General features: G+C 36.4%; 1 protein-coding gene across 1 annotated transcript in view; it reads right to left on the bottom strand.

The window, feature by feature from the left end:
- The window catches only part of CNTN5 (contactin 5), a 1,035,741-nt gene that overhangs the window by 122,066 nt on the left and 890,071 nt on the right, over positions 1–23,604 (bottom strand). Inside the window, exon 15 of the mRNA XM_077964911.1 lies at positions 16,260–16,380. Coding sequence (XP_077821037.1) covers positions 16,260–16,380 — 121 coding nt within the window. The remainder of the gene's footprint in view (positions 1–16,259; positions 16,381–23,604) is intronic.

Below are 23,604 nucleotides of genomic sequence, written 5' to 3'. Positions count from 1 at the left end.
TTTTACAAACTGGTAAGAATAATCACAAATAGTCAACTTGTTTATTTAAAACTTCAAGCAATCTAGATGCTATCCTGACATTTATTTATTAAGCTACTATTGCATAAACACTAAGAACAGATAAGCTAAAGAAATCCTGTAGGTAAATACCATATGAGGTGCTAAAACATGGAAGGTACCATGTTTGTACAAAGTTTTCTATAAATCCAATATTGGGTTTACTGTGTATGCATCATTAGAATTCTGTAATGCAGACTAACATCAAGAAAATAAGGTGGGGCTATATGGACTTTTACATTGTTCAGTCTCACTATTCACTTATTAATGATTAATAGATACCCTTATAACTTATTTTCACAAACCTATCACAGAGTAAATTTGAAATTGTTATTTTCAATGACACACCAGGGCAATGCATTTATAAAGTCATTCTCTTTAAGACAGGTGCACCCTTGACAATATATAGGTAAACTCTAAGTAGGGCACTTTAAAAAATACTCTTCTTCTGCAGTATAAATTTGTACTTGCTTTATTTATTTAGAGTCTCGTGATTTTTCTGGAAACCAACATGTTCTACAAGACATGTTTCATGATCGTGGAAATAAGCCAAAGTTGACAAACATGTATCTGGGCTTATGAATTTTATATTTAACTAAATGAGCAAATCAATATTCTCCTAAGGACTTGAAAAAGAATGAATATTACACAGTAAGTACTTAACTTAGGCAGGGACTGATATAAAGTGGAGAAAGAACTGTCAGTGGTTTCCTGATGGCTACTAGCTTATGCTCTGAGGATTTTTGCTATGCAACTGTAGGAAGAACATTTACCATTATGCAATGTGCCACTGGAGTTCAGCACAGACTGAAAGATGACTGCTGTCACACAGTGACAGTGAACTTGGTACTATCCTGATGCCACCATCTAACTCATTTGGAGAAATGGAGACAGTGGGCTATTGCAGAAGCACTTAAATAGAGCAGTCCCGGGGGTTGGATAATTTGTAACAGATGTTCCATATAACAGATGGATTACAGGGAGAGTTTCTGTAATGCAGACTATCTTGTTCAGTGAGGTATGATCGATGCTGCTTATTAGCTTGACTTAACATCTGTGAGCTGCAGTTTTGAGACAAATATGTGAGCTTTGATTTACTGATTCATACAGATCAGGTGATAAAACATCTTTGTAACAGTGATTAGTATTTCAAATGAAGTTTACTAATAACAGTTCTATTTCTTGAGTTGGTGTGAAAGAAATAATTATATGAATCAATAACCTCTTGAGCAAAACATATAATTCAAGCAGACTTGTTTTATGCCATCCTTTTGTGTGATTAATGAACATTTAAATTAACCAAATCAGAGTGCTGACAAGTGAGAATGCTGACACTTCGGTATAATTACCCTATGTAACTTGCAAAACATTTCCTTTCCTTGAGATTTTGTATGTTTGTCCTAGAATGTTTTACAGTTAAAGACAGTTCTAGAATAACTGGAAAGTCATTCACACTATTTGGTTTAATTGTTTAAAAAATCTGAGTATTTTATTTGATTATTCTATTTTGCAATTATTTTCAAATCTTTTAGTGTCCTTGGTGGTGTTTCGAAAGACTTTCTACTCTTTATTACAATTTTTGCATTGCTTTACTGTCAACTGAACTGAAGGTATGGCAAAGTCCTAGGTAAACATTCACAGAATGCATATTTACATTTTATAAATATTGAATACTGTGATTTAGCTCCATTTTACAATAAATACTTTTTCTTATTTTATATGATATAAAGCTGATGACATAGGCATATAGAGATGATTATCACTGATATGAAAGCAGTACCCTTGAACTATGATCTGTAAATATGACCTGGTCTACACATCTTATCTAGAATGAAATATAATTTATAATTTAGCTTTCTTTCTACTCAATTATATCTTCTTGGTGATTTTGTTTTACTATACTTGAAGCTATTCACTATTTACTTCACACATGAAAAGTTCCTCTGTACACTAAGATATCCATTACATTTTGCTCAAGGGTGGATGTCAACACAATGGAATCTTTAATGATATAAATAGATGTTAATATGTGCAACCAACCTCAGGAAACTAATGCAAGATTTCATCAGCTCAGTTAACTGAATATACTGAGATGGCCCTCATGGTGATTCACAGCTTATCCTAATGACAGCAAACTGACAGAGAACCCAGTTATGGCAAGCCTATCAACGTGCCAATCTGAGACATGTTCAGTATTCAAATGCCTGAGGAGGGAGAGGTAGTCAAAATGCACTCTATCACCATTAGAATGTATTTTCAAATTGTAATTAAATAAGATGGACACAGTAATCAGAATATTAATGGATATTTCTGTCAATAGATAATAAACTCAGATCACCTATTGGAGAAATATAGATTATTTCCCTCCTATGAGTACCATAAAGAACAATGGTTCATCTATTTAATCTTAAAGATGAGGGACATGGAAATTCTTCCTAGACCTGAGAATATCAGCAATATCTACCAGTTACCGAAAAGCAATTTACTGTTTGAAATTTTATGTAAACCAGAAAATTAAATATTATTTCCCCCTCTTCTTTCTTCTTCCTTTCCTCTTTCTTCTTCCTCCTCTTTTCCTTGCTTCTCCTCCTCTTCCTGCTGCTGCTTCTGCTGCTTCTCCTCCTCCTTTTTCCTCTTCTCTTTCACCTTCTCCTTCTTTCTCTTTTTCTTTTCTTTTCTTTTTTTTTTTTTTTTTTTTTTTTGACAAGTGAGGAGATTAAGTCCAAAAGAGGTAGGATGACTTGCCTGATTATTTAGTTAGTGCCAGGGTGATAATAAAATCCCATCCTGGGTTATTTTTCTAATGCTACACTGATTGGTTGGGTAAACAGATTATCAGGCATTTAAACAAATTTGAGTCATTTTTTAATTAGACTACTGAAATTCAACTGATACTTACTAAGTATCATCAATAGACTAAACCCAGTGCTAAATGTTCTGGTAATACAAAGACCTTGATTCTACATTTACAGCAATGATACAGGTAGACCTTTTCTCCACTACTTTTTGCTCACCTTGAATTTACGCACCTTTACTTTCCGACTCCCATAAATACACCTGAGAATTACCCTTTATATCTCATCTTTACAATGCCTACCCATTTTGAATCTTGTAGAGGTTATTACTTTCATAATGAACTATTTTTTCTAAAGCTAGGAACTATCTTTTCCCCTGTCTTCCTAATTTGTTAGGTACCCTAGCAGATTCATAAGATTCGAAAGCTAAATTTATGGATATACTCAATAATACAGAGTAGAGACCTATGTACTCATGACAACCAATCTTTACATGTAATGTTCTATGAATTCAGATTTTCCCCTTACATACTAAGCAATAATATTTATACATTTTAGTTTTGAAAAATGAAAGAGGAGAAACATTTATTTAAAAGATTTTTAACAAAGAACAAGTTCTTTTTTTTTTCTTGGCATTAACAAGCATCATCTGGTGTTCAGTTTTTTCCCCTACTCTTTCACCTCACTTGCTGTAACTCATTAGAGAGCTAATTGTCTTTGTAATTCCAAATTAAGGAGTACTTACTGAAACAGAGACATTACCTTTGCCAGGTGTTTGGGAGGACAAAATTCAATCTGCAGTAAAAGTCAGCAAAAGTTTCTTCCAATTAACGCTAGTCCTTCCTCTGTTCAATCTGCACAGATTTTTGTATTGTTCAGTGAAGAAGCGTTCTGGGACCAGACTACATCGTATGTGGTGTTATACCAAATCAAGAAAACAAGAATTTAGTATTTTGGAACACAGACTTAAATAAAATGCGATTGGGGAATAGAGACTAGAGTGAACTTACCAATTTTAATTTTGTCTTCTTAGGAGATGTGACCAGTCACTGGACTGACTTTCAGCATAATTTCTACTTGGAACTTGAGTTCTTTCTTTCTTTTTTTTTGAGATGGAGTCTCGCTCTGTTGCCCAGGCTGGAGTGCAGTGGCGCGATCTTGGCTCACTGCAAGCTCTGCCTCCTGGGTTCATGCCATTCTCCTGCCTCAGCCTCCTGAGTAATGAGACTACAGGTGTCTGCCACCACCCCTGGCTAATTTTTTGTGTTTTTAGTAGAGACCAGGTTTCACTGTGTTAGCCAGTATGGTCTAGATCTCCTGACCTCATGATCCACCCACCTTGGCCTCCCAAAGTGTTGGGATTATAGGGGTGAGCCACTGTGCCCAGCCGAGTTCTTTCTTGGTTACCACATTTGGGTTGTCAAAAACAGGCCATACGAAGTATATGTTCCCTAAAAGACTGTATATTCCAGGCTTTATCATTGTAGGAGATCGATCAGGGAGGTGAGAGAAACTATAGAGAAAGGAGCAGGCCTTCTAAAAGGTCAGAACACTCTGCATAGCTTTGGGGGAGAATAGCTGAAGGCAATGCAGGCAATCAGAGGAAAGGCAGCTACAGTCAGGGAACTTATATGAGCATGTCAGCTAGAGGATACTGAAACACACAAAGCCAGAATATTGGCTATGGTATTAAAGCCACCTAAAGTGAAAAGGGAGAAAAACCAAATCATTTTCTATGCGGAGAGCCAGGCCATGTGAAGCAGGAATGCTCCAATAGTAAAGAACAAAGTCACTCAGGAAAAAAAAAAATCCCTTTTATATGCCCCCGACACAAAAAGGGGGAACATTGGGCAAATCAATGTAAGTCCGAATTTGATAAAAATGGCAACCCCCTAAGCAATAAGGCAGGAAACTTCATGAGGGGCCGGCCACCATACCCTGTTCCAAACTGGGGCAATGCCAGTGGCTTTCCTTGGTCAGATGGAAGGCCCAGAGTCCTCTCTCTCAGAGCAGTCACCTCTGGGAGGCCAGGACTGGACTTACTCTGCCCCAGTGAATGAGTGCTTAAAGAAGGAGTAGGTACAAGAAAGTGTGGGGCAATTTATCTTAAACAGGCTTGTTTATTTATGTTGACCAGGAACTGATCTTTGATCATCTGTGCCTGTGATGGTCCCTGAATGGGGAGCAATAAATGTTAATTACCTACAGGTTATATGAGTTTTTGGCATTGTGCCTGCACTGAATAAAAGCAAGCAGCTCAAGCTTCTCAGGGCTGCTTTCTGGACACTAGAGTCGGGCAATCACCTAGCTGCTCTTACACTACATACCTGTGTCTGAGTACTCATTTCATCCGTAGGCCAGAGTCTGTGGGACAGACCCAGCAGGTGGTGCCCCATGTGAGGAATGCTGCAATGGATCGTGATGGAACCCTCAAAAATGAAAGTGAAGTGACTGTGCAGTAAGTAACTGGTACCCACTGGGGATTTCCAAGTTCGAGGGCATTCATCATGGACAACAGTATGTAAAAGTATTGAAACAGCTGCTTAAAGCTAGTGGAGTCTCAGTCTCTGAAGCTCAATTAAGGGAACTAATGCAAACTGTTGTTTTCCATAACCCATGGTTCCCAGAAGAAGGCACACTAGACCTAGAGCTCTGGGAACAAGTGGGAAGAAATCTTAAAAGACATCATGTACAAGGGCGATGGGTCCCAGTAATATCTTTAACATTATGGGTCTTAGTTAGGGTTGCTTTGGCCCCGCTTTACACAGAAGAGCTTAAAAGGGAGGGGAGGAAGAACCATCATCTACCTTACCGCCTCCTCCTCCTCCCTCAGCATACTCCTCGCCCTCTGCCTCAGGGTCAGAGAACAGCTGCCTTCAACTATTCTCCCCTGAAGCTATGCGGAGCCTTCCGACCTTTCAGAAGACCTGCTCCTTTCCCTATAGTTTCTCCATCACTCTGACTGATCTCCTACATCACATGACAGTAAATTACTACTTAGTATTCAAAAGGCATGCCAAAGCAGTCTAGGTGACAGTCATAGGAAACAGAATGCATTCAGAAAAAACAAAAATGTCTGATTTTAGATGTGTCTATAAAAAGTATATGAATAAATGGGATAATTTTTCCAAACAATTCAAACAAATGAACAGATACAATGTACTTCCAATATTTTGCCTAATATTGATGAGTTTAAGGCCATCTTTTTTAACATTAAAGGTCATTTTGTTTTGTTTTCATGACACTTGGTATAATTTACAGATAAGTAGGCAAAAACAACAAATATCAAAGGGTTGAAGAATTTTAGCAATGGGAATGGTCAGGGACATTTTCAAGCATGTGGGAGTTTTGTTTTTGGCTCAGAATTGGTGCTATTGCAAAAAATTTAAAAATCAGAGAATAAGAAGAGATTATGCAGAAAGAAGTCTATCAGTGTTCAATTTTCTGGGTGACATTTTGTCCAGAAGTCCTTCCTTTTTTTTTTTTCCCATAAGTTCTGGAATATATGTGCAGAACGTGCAGCTTTGTTACATAGGTATACACATGCCATGGTGGTTTGCTGCACCCATCAACCTGTCATCTATATTAGATATTTTTCCTAATGCTATCCCTCCCCTATCCCCCCCCTCCAACCCCTCTGGCAGGCCCCAGTGTGTGATGTTCCCCTCCCTGTGTCCATGTGCTCTCATTATTCAACTCCCACTTATGAGTGAGAACATGTGGTGTTTGGTTTTCTGTTCCTGTGTTAGTTTGCTGAGAATAATGGTTTCCAGCTTCATCCATGTCCCTGCGAAGGACATGAACTCATCCTTTTTTATGGCTGTATAGTATTCCATGGTGTATATGTGCCACATTTTATCAAGTCTGTCATTGATGGGCATTTGGGTTAGTTCCAAGTTTTTGCAATTGTGAATAGTGCTGCAGTAAACATACGTGTGCATGTGTCTTTATAGTAGAATGATTTATAATCCTTTGAGTATATACCCAGTAGTGGGATTGCTGGGTCAAATGGTATTTCTGGTTCTAGATCCTTGAGGAATCGCCACACTGTCTTCTACAATGGTTGAACTAATTTACACTCCCACCAACAATGTAAAAGCGTTCCTATTTCTCCATATCCTCTCCAACATCTTTTGTTTTCTGACTTTTAATTGATCACCATTCTATCTGGCATGAGATGTTATATCATAGTGGTTTTAATTTGCATTTCTTTATTGACTGGTGATGATGAGCTTTTTTTCATGTTTGTTGGCTGCATAAATGTCTTCTTTTGAGAAGTGTCCACATCCTTCACCCACTTTCTGATGGGGTTGTTTTTTTCTTGTAAATTTCTTTAAGTTTCTTATAGATTCTGATATTAGCCCTTTGTCAGATGGATAGATTGCAAAAATTTTCTCCCATTCTGTAGGTTGCCTGTTCACTCTGATGATCATTTCTTTTGCTTTGCGGAAGCTCTGTAGTTTAATTAGATCCCATTTGGGCATGGGCAAAGACTTTTTGACTAAAACACCAAAAGCAATGGCAACGAAGTTCTTCCTTTCTAGCAAAACCCACAGCACCTAGATAAGAAGTCCCACAAGATGTTCTGAGAAAGCAGTCAGTAGAATTTACTATTTTGGATGCATGGCAAGATATGGGCCGTCAGAGGAAGTTCAGACTTTTCAGTAAGGTTTGTGGTCATTTAGGCCAAGGTGTAACATAGAAAGTCATTACTAATACTATTGTCTCATGGTCATGTGGTCAAAGATTAGGTACTTTTAGAGGATTTGTGAATGAGACCTGTCCTTTGAGATGGTAATGAAAAAGTGCTGTATCTGCAAGGTAATGTAGAATATCTTCATTCTTTCTTGGACTAGCAAATGACGACAGATCCTTAAGTTTCAGTGAGTATACCATCTTGACAGAAATTCTCTGACTCCTAGGCAAAGTTTGTCACTCTATTCTCTTGTTTCTTAGAGTACTCCTTTCTTTCTTCCTCCCTTTTACCCTACTCTTTCTCTAACTCCTTGTCCTTTTTTTGTTTCCTTCCACAAACATGTATTAATATTTTTCAGAAACTATAATGTATCGGAAACTAATTGGTTCTAGGGGATATCATGATAAATGAAATTGAAACAATCTGGCAATTGACAGTGGAAGGCAATATAGTAATTTAAAATGCTGGTCTGCCTGGAGTCTACTCACTATTCTTCTACTTGTTAGTGACATTCAAACGAGTTCTTAAACCTCTCTGTGACTTCGTTTCCTTATCTATAAAATGGAACTAAAAATAGTACCTCTTTAATATTGTTTTTATATGATATGCTAAAGTGAAATAATTATTATAATATGGAGCCTTTAGTGCAGTGCCTGACATATAGGAAGAACCTGATAAATGTTAGCTATGTTTATTATTAGTAATGGAGCTGATGGTCAGAGAGTAAAATGTGCTGCTCATACATGGGTAACAGCACATCTCACATTATGCTGTAAAAAGATGTGTTTCTCCCTAACATAAAGTTGTTCATGTTTAGCTAGATCATAGCACGATGCCTGCCATGTACTATGTGCTCTATAAATGTTTGATGAGTAAGTATTGAATGAATGAAGGGATAACAAGGTGAACATTAAATGACTTACACAAAGTTTCACAACTAGTAAAAGCTTGTGGGGATGTGACCCAGTCTGTCTGACTTAAAAGTCAAGGATTTTCTTAAGATTCTGCGCTACCTTTCACACATAATTGCTTACATCTCTCCACCTACCATAATTTGGTTATTACACGCATCATTCCTCTGAACTTGCCCTTGCCAAGGCCATCATTTACTTCCAGGTTTCTTAATTCACTGGTATGTATTGGCTCTTATTTTACTTGGTTTTGACACTGTTGTCCATTTTCTCCTTCCTCTATTTGTCTTGTCTCTTTGTCCCTATGATTTATATTTACCTAGGTTTTCGCACAGTAGCTCTTGGTCTCTGATAGCAACTTCACATCTACTTTGCAAATTCCTCCTCCTCTTCAATGTTAATGTTTCCCAGCATTCCATTCTAACATCTTCCCCTTGCTATTCTTCACAGACTCTTAGTTTTGTTTTTTGTTTTTTTTTTGAGACAGTCTCACTCTGTTCCCAGGCTGGAATGCAGTGACGCAATCTTGGCTCACTGAAACCTCCCCCTCCTGGGTTCAAGCGATTCTACTGCCTCAGCCTACTGAGTAGCTGGGACTACAGGTGTGCACCACCATGCCCAGACAATTTTTGTATTTTTAGTAAAGATAAGGCTTCCCCATGTTGGCCAGGCTGGTCTCGAACTCCTGACCTCAAGTGATCTGCCAACCTTGTCTTCCAAAATGCTGGGAATACAGGTGTGAACCACTGTGCCTGGCCTTCACAGGCTCTTTAATTTAATTCACACCTGACTTTAAAATGCAAACAGTGCTCAAATCTAGATGTCTAGGCCAATGTTTCTCCCCTGAGCTCCACAGCTACACAACTATTTGCTTACTGGATACTTCTCTCTAGAGAACCCTAAATGTTATTCCTTTACAACCAATCCACTTCTCTCCACATCTTCCTGATTATATAAACGTGGTTATGAATGTGATTGCATGATCATTTTCTATTAGGGGGACCACAAAATTTATCATCTATACCAGGACAATTTTGAGGGTAAAGAGGACTCATTAATAACTACTTTGGCACTCTAAGTATAACTTGGCGCTCTGTTAGTCTAACTACAGTATACAGTGTTCCTCTGATGGGCCACTCAATTAAACATTACAATTGGCAATCTTCTTTGCCTTCTCATTCTCATTTTTCATAACCAGTGGACTTCAAGTTCTGTAGATCCTGTCTCCTTCCTATCTTTTGAATATATACACACCCCTTCCTGTCTCTATTATTGCCTTTTATAAGACCCTTCTTATTTCTTGTCAAGATTACTGTTATTGTCCCATCTGCTTTATTAGCAAGCCACTAGTCACAGTGTCCTCTAAAACACTCTACATTTTCCTGAATGGTCTTTTTAAAGAGACATCTTATCCTGTCCCTTTCCTGCTATGATCCTTTGATGGTAGCATCAGAAAGCATTTATTCCAATCCTGTCCCACCATGTCTCCCTCTTGCACTCTAGAACTGTCCTGGCATGTAGTAAGCACTCATTAAACAGTGAATGAAATTGGATTTTAAAATATAAGCCCAGACACCAAGAATTTATCTCCACAAACTTACACAAACGTGAAGTGACTATATTTTTATATTAGGATGCATGTGTAAGAAACATAGGTTAAGTCTGTGGGACAAATTATAGTGAAATACAATTTCATCTTACAATTTATAAATCCAAATATGTATTATACAAAACTCAGTTGATTAGAACTTTTCTCACATTCGAAGAGTGAAGTCAGAATATTTGTTTCAAAATGGCAAAATACTGCCATCAAGAAACCTGAGAATGTCTCAGTAAGCTGACGAAAGTATCAATGCCCAAAAGAGTCTGGCTTTTGGCAGGCATTCAGTATTTAGGGGAATCAAATACAAGAGATTTAGTTTGTATTGGTTGGTTGTCTGTGTACAATGACAATTCATCTGTTTGCTCATTTTATATTTGCACGTATATATGTACATGCATGCAAACTGCTTTAATCATTTTGGCCAGTCATATCACTTCAGTTAATAATTCTCTTATTTCAATGAGCCGAACTAAAGCTGGTGCAGAAAATCTGAACATCTTATAGTAGAAGCGTTCTACAGGTTAGCAAGCCACCATATGAAAAGCATAAGAGAAAAGAGACTAAACTGCTTTTCAATGTCTAAAAGAAATTTTATAAGTGTTAATCACACTAATTAGAGAAAGTCTAAGATAGAAAAGTGTTTGGTATAAGCTACTTAAATAATCCCATCCAATAATAGCGATAACAGTGATCTAATATTCCTACAATAGTGCAGAATATTCCAATAAGAGATAGCATGAATGAAATTAGCTTTTCTTTAAGAGGAAGGACATTTTATAGCTGTGTTTTACAGTTTTCAAAAATATTGAAAAATAATTTTGTTAGCTGAATACATTTAATTCTCTATTATTTGCAAATCTATTTACTATTAATTTTAACTAGGATTAAAAATTATACTGAAAACATTTGTCATTGTCTTTTTGACTCCAAATACCAGCATATTAGGAAAACAAGCTTTGCTTTTCCTAACTACTGGATTTTATCTTTTTCACTGGAGACTCTTTTGAGTTCAAATCATTACTCAACCATCTGAAGGCTTATGCAATCTCCAAGCACAACAAGCTCTTACATATTAGATCAATGGTGGAAAAGGAAAACTACACAACCTCTATGCTCCAAAGATGTTTGTGTTGAATATTTGTGTATTTTAAAGCTTAGAAACATTCAGAAGTGGCAATATGCTAAAAATAGACATTTACATCAATTTAGAATCTACATGGATCACAAGGGTAGTGCAGTGAGAAATGTGAAGATAGAGCACATTAATACTGCTTCAACTCTCAAATAAACTAACAATATATTAGAAACATGCTCAAGGTTTTCACTGAGCTTTATTTTCCCATTGCATTTGGGACAGTGACAGTACTTGCATCTTTTCCAAGGGCATAGGCGGAAAACTCTCAAACTCTCTTGCTAGTGAGAATCACTAAAGATTTGCGCTTAGACAGAATTTAGAGATACTTTATCAAAGGTGCCTAAATTAGTTTCTATCCAGGTAAAAACTGGTTTCTTCAGGTTACTTTCAACCATTTGAAACAAACAAACCAATCATACTTTACAACTAGCTAAAAGGTAAGTTAGCTTTGATGTTGGCTGGAATTAAATTATATAGTTTGGTAGCATTGTCTATCTTATGATGATAGAAGGCTTTGGCTGGAATTAAAAATAGAAACATAAATTAGTGATTACATCAACACAATCAACAAAATCTTTCAAAATATGACTCATGCAGTAAAATAAAGATGTGTGTGTGTGTGTGTGTGTGTGTGTGTGTGTGTGTGTGTAAAAAGCTAATAAACTGCTGATGTAGGCTCTTATATCTAATTTTATAGATGAAAAAACTTTACTTTGTTGTGATTTGCCCCGTCTGTTTGCTAACATGCTTTTATTTCTGTAGATGAATAACATAATTTGTTAGGGCTAGCTTCCTGGGTGTGTGAGCTGTGCAGTTCAAGATCTGCAAACTTCCAAGTTTGGGGCCCAATGCTTAGATTAATGCCTTTCTGTCACTGTGTTGAAATTATTAATAATTTTCAACAAGGGGTCCTGTGTTTCCATTTGGCATTGTTCTTCATAGATTACATATCCAGCCTCACAGCTCTGCTTATGTTTTATCCTAATCTCTCACTATTTCCTCTGTGAGACTGAAAATGTACCCAGGTGAACTTCCATGGTACATCTCACCCTAATTCCAAAGGTGCCTCACACTGGAGGACTAGTGGATGTAGAGCCGGCTGAGGGCTGAGACCTCAGCTTCCTCACCTCTCCACTCTGAGTGCCGACTTCAGTGCCTGACACAGAGCAGGTGTTGAATGAATAGGTGGGTGAACAAAGGAATAGCAAATTATAAGCAAATACCAGTAGACTTATTTTATTGACAACACGGTCAAAATTTTAATGATTTTAGTTTTGCAGTGAAAAGTGGCTGAGTTGGGAGAGAGTAAAGTTAGATATTCAAGGAAATAAATAATTATTGGAAATAATAAATGGGACTGAATTGATGGGGCAGATGAAGAAAGTTCAATTGAAAGCCAGGTTGAAATCTGTTAGGAATAAGAAGTGATAGGGTGGGGTTCAAGGTGGATGGTTAAAAGCAGTTAGATGTCTCCCAACAAGTGACATCCTGAGGTTAATTCATTCGTTTCAAATTCAACTATTAACAAAGACACTTTGGATTCATCTTGTAAATTGTAATTCAGGAAATGAAAATTATTCAAGTTTGAGGAAAGGCTATGTATTCAAAAGGACTCAAGAGATTATTGATTATTCTTTGACTATTCCCAGAGTTCCTTGACCTACTGTTTTGCATTAAGAAGCAGAGTAAAACAAATAGAGAAGTTGTATGAGAAAGTGAATTTTTATCACTTCTTCTGCCTCCGGGCAGAATAGAAAGATCGTGCTGTCATTCCTAGTTACCCTAGCTTAGCTAAGCACATCTTATTCTTTAAACAGTTTTCTACCCTTATAATTACTTTGGAAAACATATTTCTAACATTAATTTCTGAAAAATAAAATAACAAGAAAAAAATTCCTTTCTCCAGAGTCTTTTACTTTGTGTTTGATCACTTCTGATACTGTCTCAGAATATTGGTTCTTAACAACTTGTATATCCTCCTCAGTGAGATTCTCTCTTACATATCTACCTCCCTTTCACTAATAGCATGATCGAGTTCTACTCATCTTTAAAAAGGTTCCCTATAGCAGTGTTTAGTCTTGCTTTCTCTATTGTTATAGCACACTTAAGTGACTAAAATGGTGCACAGATGTTCAGGTGTGGCTTTAATTTCCTTTTATATTTCAGCAAAATAATTTTTTCGAACATAATCATTCTGTTATGGTTTTCCAGATTATGCATGGTGCTGTGATAATGCTGGTTCACTGAATATTAAATTTGGGAGAGCAAGTGACTTTATACTTCAGCTAACTATTTATGAAAAAAGCAACCTTTGGAGAAAGGTGATCATGGTGGAATAGAGGTGAAAAATAGCACTGACGCTCACAAGCAAAATGAGGCAAAAGTGCAAACAAGCAGTTGAGGAAAAAATAGTCCATAAAGTAGTGAATGGGGAGAGTATAAGGAAACATTACTATTCAGAAACACTCAGATTCTCAACAGGCAATGATGAGGCCATGTGGCTACACACCTGTGTTCCAATTTAGTGTTCATGTGGGGCAAGGTTGAAGAATTGCAGGAGTTGGTAAAATGTACAAGAGAATTTTATAGACTATCTCTCATGGGAAGGATGACAACAAAAAAGTTGCTCCCATCCATCAAAGAGAATATATTTTTTTTTCCCTTAAATTCCCACTGAAATAGAATAATAAGAACATAATCCTTGCTACCCAAGCATGTTCCTTGTGATGAAGACATTGAGCAAAGTGAACTGCTCAGCCAATCTACTTTTAGTATTCTACTAAAAGATGAATGGGGAAATTGTTTTTACTATCCCCATCTTTCTGTGACACATATTTGAATAATTGTGCTTTAAGTATTCTGCTGCCAGAATTGTAGCCATCATCAGAAAAGCTCCAACTAGAATGCTCAGCTTTGGTCCTGTGGCATATACTATTAGAATACCATGAGTTTACAGACCAACAAATGGAGGAGTGTGAGAAGGGAGACTGGCAGAGTAAAACTATTTTGAATTTTATTTCACAAGCCAACATTAAAAACAGCAATATTCAAAAATCAAAGCTTGTTGAATTACCAGGAGCTGTAAACGTACACAATTTTTTTAAAAGAGAACCAGAACTCTTAGTTCAGTGTTTAAATCTGTCTAAGACTCACCAGGAAGAAATGGCAAGATATTTTTACTAATTTTAGAAAAGTAATGCAAATATATAATGGAAAAGTGGTGACGTGATCAAACTCACTTCAAGTGAAAGCTTAAGCTGAATGTTACATGAATATTCAGACAAAAGGAACCTGTTTGAAATTGCTATTGGGTATAATCCCAAAATTTATGCATTTTATCATTTCCTAGGCATAAAGCTAAAGGCTAAAAGAGCAGAACATGAAAGCTGAACTTGAATTATATTCTAAACCCTGTTGAGTTTAATTTTACTTACAAAGTAGATTGTTAGTTTGCCACTTAAATTTGCCCCCTATAGTCCAGTAAAAATACCTGGTTTCTTATCAGTCTCTAAATTGTGATATTCATTTGGAAAGCTCCAATTTTAAGAGCCTCATTCTAAATTACTAGGCAAGTGCACACAGTAAATATGCATAATCTAAAACAGATCATAACAAGAGGAGAAAGCAATTTTCTATGAATTTGACTGAGCGTAGGGTTTGCAGTTCCGTGAGCCTTGCAACTTCAGAAGGCACAAAGAGAACTTTTTAGCTAAATGGAATAGAATGTATTGAAAGGATGAATACTTTTAAAAAGTTGGTGTTTTATAATAAGGTAACACAGATATACATTCTAGGTATACATTTTGAAGAAAAGATCAAGTAGCCTTCTGAACAGAAACACACAAAACATGAACAAACTACCAATCACCCAGATAACACACTTCTTTAAAAACATTTTACTTGAACCAATGATGAATGCACTACCAAAATCCATATACATTTGGTGATATATATAGCTAAAACATAGAGATGACAAAGTTCACTCTATGCCTTATGTTTATGGTTTAAGATTTTTAATATTTAAATTGTAAAAGAGTTCAGATGAATAAAATACCAGTTAATCTAAAATGTAATTTCTTGCTATAGAGATAATGTTTTTATCTGTACAGACCATACAAGGGATCTAAGCATGCGATACTCATACTACTCAAGATATAATTGTATAAGATGAAAAATGAAGAGGCACCTGGTGGGATTCTGGTAATGTTCTAGTTTTTACATTGAATGATAGTTATATGGTGTGTTTACTTTGTCATTGTTCATTAAGTTATACATTTGTATGCTTATGATTGGTGAAAATGTGGAAATATTGTACTTCAAAAAAAGCTAAAAGAAAAGGAATGAAGGAAGGAGGAAAGGAAAGAAAGAGGGAGGGAAGAAAGAAGGAAAGAAGGAAGGAAATGCATGCTATGATCTTTATTTCCCATACTGTGGAATACTGTGCTAAAGGAAAGGGGTGCTCTAGTCATTTGCTTACGATGTAGCTTCCTAGGATTGCAGAGTTTGGTGTCCTGTTTGATAATTGGAAACCATTTAACTGTCATTTCTGCACAGAAGGTTGTATGTTGACATTTTCAGACTTAAAAAAAAATCCTTGTCACTTAACCATTGCAAATGTCACCATCTTATACATGCAGTTTTTCTGTTTTTGGAAGTCCAACTTAGAAGTAGTGGAAGAAAAAAAATGCCTAGGGCTTCCACTAGCTTTTCATTTGAAAAACATATATACACACAAACAAATTTTATCTCTGTAGTCCAAGTGACTTAGTAGCTCAACTGTTTAGATTATCTCCTTGGCATTAGGTTAGTTAAACACTTAGTGACAACTTACTACTAAAGGTGTCTTGGACTCTGAAGTTAGTTCGGTGGTTTTCGTCTGTTACTAAGGAGCAGTTTTCCATGTAATTTTTTCAAAGGCAAAAGGTTAAGCAAAAATAACATATATTGTAAAATTGAAAGTAAAATGCACAGTACTGATGTGCTCAAAGTCCATGCATTTAAATTCCTTTGTATGATAATTTATGGTGATCATGTCTTCAGACTGCACTATTAGCATACTCACCCCTAACAAGAAGTTCTGCCTCATCTGACACACTGTCTGCTGTGGTCTGTACCCTGCAGCCATATCTCCCAGCATGCATCAGAAGGATGTTCCTGATCATTAAATCTGCAGAGGATGCTTGCTGAAAGAGGGATGAAGTGCCAGTTTAAAATGTTGCAAATCTGCCTAGTTCAAGGTGGTTTAAGGGGGAACTTTGCATATTCAGTAAAAGGACCCATTTTTGGCCTTACAGTTTATCTAACAACAATTCAGAAATCAAGCATGCCCTTTTTTAAGGAACACATAGAAGTTTTGTTTTTAACAATCGCTAAAAAGGGGTTGAACATTTAATATTGCATATAATGATTTAGCAGCTAAGATATTTAAAAATATTTACGTATGCACAAACTCATATCTTTAAAAGTATAGGAGAAATAATCACTGAGCAGAAATGTTGCTTTGCTATTCAGAGACGGGTGTATTTTGTGGCAAGAAAATCGTATTGAAACAAACAGCAACTTGTGGGAAATGAATTATGAAAAGATAGCCATCAAAATATTATCTCATGTGACTTTATTGAATGGCTCTTTTCCTAAGAACACTGTAGGCAACAGAATGAGTCAGTGCTCAGTTGAAAGACTGCTGGTCCCAAAGCCATGAGTCTTTACTTAACAAAGACGTATTCCTCCCATAACCACTACCATCAGGGAGCACGGTCAGCCTGAATCTTTGTTAATCAGCGCAGTTACAGAACACAAAGGAAGCTCCAATTACCTGATTCTTGTTGGGGGCAAGACGATTAGAACATAGTTGAAGAAAAACCTGCAGTTAGGGAGATCAATGAGTACTGGGGAGGATATCATTGAGGTGTTTTAGTTCATGGGATAGGTGATGTTCCTATACTTTAAAATGGCCGGTACAAACCTTCCATTACTTAATGTTGTCTTTAATTTACTCTATTGGAAAGAAAGATTTCCTTTATCGTGATCATATAAAGATCTGGTTGATATTTACAATAAATCAGGAGGTTTTTATTTTTCAGATAATGACATAGCCAAACTCCAAAATTCCCTTCAGTTTCCATTTTGCAATCTAATGACGATTGGAATAAGATAAGATGCATGCTGCTTGAAATGACATCATCAAAGATCTCAAAAATTTTCTCTAACAGTAATTGAGCACATGAAATACTATGTAATGAAAATCATATAGAGGCATCCCAGATTACAGACCTTTAAAAAGTGATGTTTGTTCTCAGTAGGCAGTATCCTGATAATTATTTAAGAATTCAATTGTTTGCCTTTATTTTGAGATAGACCAATGGGTTTTATGAAAATCATAAAAACTAGACAAATTTCCAGATATCTTTTGAATTTTCTTTTCTTCTTAGCATTCATAGAAAGGGTGCAAAGTCATTGTAAACTTTTTATCACTCAAATCATAAATACTTATTTCAGTGAATCACTACACTATATACTATGTTTTAGATCATTTCTTTCTGCTATTTAATTTCTGTTTTGTTTTGCTTTTTGCCTTCCTTAGTCTTATAATCTGAACTTCTGAGGGTACTGAAGTTTTCTCTTATGAAATAATTGTTAAGACATGGTCTGGTTTAGACATTTACAAGGAAATGCTTCATAGCGAGAATGCATTAAAATGTCATAAGAATTATTTCAAGGAATGTGATATTTGTCCAGTAAATGTCCTACACTGCTAATTTCTTTGGGATAAATTGTTACTTTTAAATCCTAACTGAATTCATTTTCTCTTCTTCACTAGACTAAGTGCTTACTTCTCTCAAATCAGGAAAAGCAACTTTAAAACCTTTGATTTTTTTTTAATTGGGAAATAAAAGCAAACTCTAAATGTTAATAAACCACAATTTAGTTTCAAATCAATATAATTTAATACTGTAGTAATAAGCTTTTTAATATTTGCCACTGTGGGTAAGATGGGCCCACTTTAGCTTCTTTCTCTCTGGATTTTTTAGGTCTTTTAATGGGGTACACAATTAATCAGGAATTGCTGTGAACACTATGGGCCCAGAATATGTCTAAAGGTAAATCTAAGGTGAGGCCTCAGAAAATCAGGGAGGATTTGATTTTTTTTTTTTCCTAGAAATAGCACTGTCGGAAAGATAGTGCATTTTGTTGTTGATGTTGTTTGGTTGCATTTTTTTTTTATTTGCTTGCTTGTTTTTTTAATATCACAAATCATACTGGTGGCAGTTTAACAGCAGAAAAGTACTGATTATAAGTGATTTTTCAGGCTCACATTTTTGAAAAATGTCATAAAATCACATTCCTGTAATTAATAACTGATAGTCTCATTTTCCAGACTTTTGTCTTCTCAAATAATTTATTTATATCCTGGACATAATTTCTCAAACGTCTTTCTTTCCATGGAATCACAGTGAAAAAATGTTTAATGGAATAAGGAAGAGATGTCATTAAAATCACATAAATGTCCAAGGAATTCAGGAGAGCGAGATACAGATGATCTTTTCTATGTTGTCCTTTACTTGGTTCTTGCAATTAATAGTGTGCAGTGCTCTAGAAACTGGCCAAGCTCCACCACCATCTATCAGAAGCAAAAAGTCTACAGCCTGTGGCATATCTATCCATATCAAGACCATTTGAGGAGTTAAAATCATCTCATTTCGGGCCCAATTCTTCTCTTTTAGATTATATCTGCATCATATTTTTAACATCCTAAACAGGAAAGATTAAAAGTTAAAATGAATGGGACTGTGAACACTAAACCTAAATTACCCTTTCAGTAGATTGACTGATCTTTCAAGAGAAGTAATGAGAGGAATTCATGTGGGAGCCCATTATACTAAATTCCTGAGAGAGAACCTCCACAATTTAGTGCACTTTTAATGAAATGGTTACTTAAAGCAGATGCTTGCTTTCTTAAACTTAAACCTCATTTTCACTTTTTATCTCTTAGGAATTACTCTCTCTTTTCTTGCTTTCTCTGACACTTGCTTTATTTTCTGTCATTTTTTTGTTCTGCTTTCATTGACCTTATGAACAAATGGTGCTACTTGTTGCTTCGAATGAATTTTTAGACAACCAGTGCTTAACACAGTGCTCCGAAACCTTGCATAGTACCTGCCACGTAGTGGGAGCTTAACACATATTTGTTGAATGAATAAATAAATGAAGGCTTTTTAAGAAACAGGATGTATGTTCACTCTCTGTGAGAGCAGCAACATGGCTGTGTCATTTACATGTCTTGGTCACATAGTTTTGTTAGAGCAACTGCTAGATTACTGTGACATTTATTAGTGACTGAAATAAAATAGGAAAATGCTGTCTTTCCACCCAAGTCCAATTCTTAGTTCTCATTTTGACTAAGTGTCCTGCTCATCCAACATAAGACTGCCAATTATATTCCTAAATAATGAAAGCTAATTTAGCATTGCTGTTCAAAGTGTCTGCTGGCTCTTGTTGCCTTTAGAATATAGTCCAAACTTATTTTGACATAGCTCTTTAGAGCATGATTCTACCTCCTGCAACTTAATCCTGTCATTCTCCAACACCAACCTCACACTTACCTAGACATAGGCATACTTCCCATAGCCTGTTTGCATAGCTTTTTTGTTCTGTTGCAGGTGCTCTTTCTTTTATCTTTTCCTGGAAAGATTCTTTTAGACACAGCTTAGAGGTTTTTCTGGATTCTCTCTCCCTAGGCTTCCTTAGCTTCGCCTGTTTATGCTCCAGTGTCACTTTGCTCATGTCTCTGAACTAGCACTTGCCATTTGTGAATATCTCCCCCAAGGTCCACGCTGGGCATTCCCAGAGCCAAGCTAGCACTAGTGCAGCCAAGGATCATTAAGCGAGCTGATGAATGCATGAAGGCTTGCTTCCTTTCCTGTGTGTGGCTGACAATACCTCTGGCCCTCCTGCCCCTTTTCCTCTCTAGTAAGTTAGGAAAATAGAAAAAGACTATGGAGAAAGACAGTGGAAAAAACACCTCAAGAGTATATGTGGGTTCTAGTATGACAGAATTGTGTGCATCCCTGCTCCACCACTTATTAGATATTCACCTTGGGAAAATTACTCTATTGCTCAGAGCTTCTCTCAGAGTTTCAGTGTGATAATGTGAGTAAAGCCCATAGCAGTGTGTCTGGCATATAGTAAGTGTCTGATAAAATTTATCTGTTGAAGGGCACTATAATTGCACTCTTAGCCAAGAGGAAGGTTTTAAAATTGGTATTAACTCCCTTAGCAAACTGGGGTATCAATATTTTCCATAGCTAGAGTAAGCTTTTTGATAAATACCTAGCTTTATTTTAGATATAAATATTCCTCACATTCTTTCTCTCTTACTGTAGAAAAGCATTAAACTCAGAAAAAGAAGACCTCAATTCCAGCCTTGGTTTAGCAACTTGCTGGCCCTGGGACTCTGGTTAAGTCACCTTATTGGGATAATAATACCTTCACTGTCTCTCTCATAACATATTGGTGTTTGGGGGTGGGGGGGAAATCAAAGGAAACAATGTACATACATGAACTAGTAGGAAGTGCTTCAAAAGCATAAATACTCTTAAAGCATTTTTTTTCCCAAAGGTGATAGCAGAATGCTGTAAGCACAGTGAGCAGCTGAGGATGTATAGGGAAGAAACCAATTGATCAACAAGGTAACTTAATGTGGTGTTCTTGTAAATAGTGAACTTGTGCTGAATGACCTATTCAGAAGGCTGCTGGGTATGGCAGTTTCTGTTCTTTCATTTAGGGTTTATTTGTTTCTCAAGGGGTTCATCACAAGGCATCTCTAACATCCCTAGTCCCCAACAAACCTATCCATCAACCATTCTTCTCTGTAAGGCAAAGTAATATGGCATATCAAATCTATGAGATTTAGTTTTCTAAATCTTATCTGGCACAAAAAACTGGGTATCAGCCATAAAACGGAGATTTTTAGATAGGTTTAAGGTTTATTGACATAAAACCTTAGAGGTAAAAAATTTTCCTAGTAACAGTATTTCTTTTTCTAAGAGGATAATTTTTTTTTTTTTAATTGAGATGGAGTCTTGCTCTGTCACCCAGGCTGAAGTGCAGTGGCGTGATCTCGGTTCACTGCGAGCTCTGCCTCCCAAGTTCACGCCATTCTCCTACCTCAGCCTCCCAAGTAGCTGGGACTACAGGTGCCTGCCACCATGCCCGACTTTGTGTGTGTGTGTGTGTGTGTGTGTGTGTGTGTGTTTAGTAGAGATGGGGTTTCACCATGTTAGCCAGTATGGTCTCGATCTCCCGACCTCGTGATCCACCCGCCTCGGCCTCCCAAAGTGCTGGGATTACAGGCGTGAGCTACCGCGCCTGGCTGATAATTTGTTTAAAGTACCCTAGTATGATAAGGAAATAATACACAGACATTCTTTTTTTTTTAATAGTTTTTCCTTTACTACTCATAGAATAGGGTTTAAAGATGATATGTGTTTTAATATTGTTTTTAGAAAATAGATGGTATTTACCTTATGTACTTAAATAATTGAACATGTTATCAGAAGTAAAACTATTAATCATTACTAGTGAAGAAAATAGTCAACATAACATTTGACAAAATAATATTTGACAAATTAGATCTCATAACACACATATATTATGTGCATTACAATGAAGTATTAAATGTAGCCAACACATTGAAGACTCAAAATGAGTAAATAAGGCTCTAACATCCCAAGACTGGGATCTTGATATTTAATTTTCAATCCATATTCTAATAATTTAAGTCCTAAGAAACACGCAGAAACAGTTCTACTTGTTGACATAGATTAAAGAGGAGAAACAATTGTTTTCCCTAGTGGCAAGGTAAATGGGAAGTTCTTTATCTGACATTAACACAAGTGAGGAATGCAAAAGGGCTGGTAGCATTTCTGTATTAATCTAGTGCTTCTAAGGTAAAGAGAGGGCTGAAATAGGTAAAGTCACATAATTTATCAATCTCATGTTTTCCTGTGCTGACTTGTAGTTCCATTCAATCTGTTGGCAAAAGTTTTTGTTACCTGTCTATGAGACTGTTTAACTCATCTCTCTTTATTGTGTATTCAGTATATTACTAATTACAAAAGGTATTCATTTCTGCTGTGCTAAGATATGTGGATGCAGGCATAGAATCTGCACTCAAGGAGTTTCCTGTCTAATCCAGCTTCAACAGAAGAAACACTTGCAGGGAATGTGGACCAGCTTTCGTCATACCTGCATCTGAGCTTTGAAGAGATGTGGGGAGAGATGGATCTGTTATTTGATAGCACGATACTCAGACTGAGTCCAGAGAAAAGTATTTTCTCTTTTTGTGTGCCTTGTATAGTTTTAGTAATCATTGTATGAGCACTGACTCCTAAACTTGTATTTTTAATAGTAGCTTTCAAATGAGGTCTTTATATCCTCTTCGTGATCACCTCTCTGTCTCTCAGGCTTATCCATCTGCTATGCCACTGCTAAGTTAATCCTTTAAAACTGATTTTATTCACAACCTCAAAAATCATCACTGGTTCCCCATTGCCTACAAGATGATCCACCTTCTTAATCTTGCATATGAAACTAGATTCAACCTATCATGTCTTTCACTATGGTGGAAAATGTAGTCTCTGAACCTTCAAGTAGTTCCCCAGTGATCCACCAAAATCTCCAAATTATATCTCATATGTTAAGACCTTGTTCAAGTCTTATCTCTTTCAGAAAGGTTTCACAGACCACCAGGACTGGCTACATAATCTGTGGGCCCCTGTGCATAAGAAAATGCAGGATTCTTTGTTTAAGAATTAAGACTTCAAAACGGTAACAGTCAAGCACCATACTAAGTATGAGACCCTTCTCAATATGGAGCCCAATGGGTTACATGCCCATGAGGTCGGTCCTGCTCACCACTCCAATACACATTGATATAATCTGTGGTCTTCTGAAACATTAGCCCATTCTAGGAAACATTGCTCGTTGAGACAAATATCGAGGAGCTGGCACGCATCTCTTTGCAAATTATAAAACACTTATCCTTTCCCACTTTAATGTTTATACTTTATCTTTTATGCTTTATTGACTTGAAGTCTTTTTCTCAGTGTATGCTGATATGTAAATACAGAAATAGAATACATCTTCTTAAGGCTTGTCTTAGAAACTACAGTGATAAATATTATATTTTATAATGAATGTTTGATGTAAACCTATCCAGGCATTGGTATATTTATGTGTTATTTTCTCCAAATATTCTTTCTACTTTTCTCTTGGACCTCCAATGCAAACACAAAGCTCACTGATGCATATCATTAGATTCAACCTGTTCACTTTATACTGGGTTGTTAATGACAAAGGAAAGAGGACAGTATCGCAGTTGCAAGAATGGAAGTGGAGACTCCTCT

This window comes from Macaca mulatta, chromosome 14, assembly GCF_049350105.2.
Source record: "Macaca mulatta isolate MMU2019108-1 chromosome 14, T2T-MMU8v2.0, whole genome shotgun sequence".
Taxonomy (NCBI): Eukaryota; Metazoa; Chordata; class Mammalia; order Primates; family Cercopithecidae; genus Macaca; species Macaca mulatta.
Note: the sequence above shows the minus strand (reverse complement) of the source record. Positions and strands in the feature narration are given on the sequence as shown.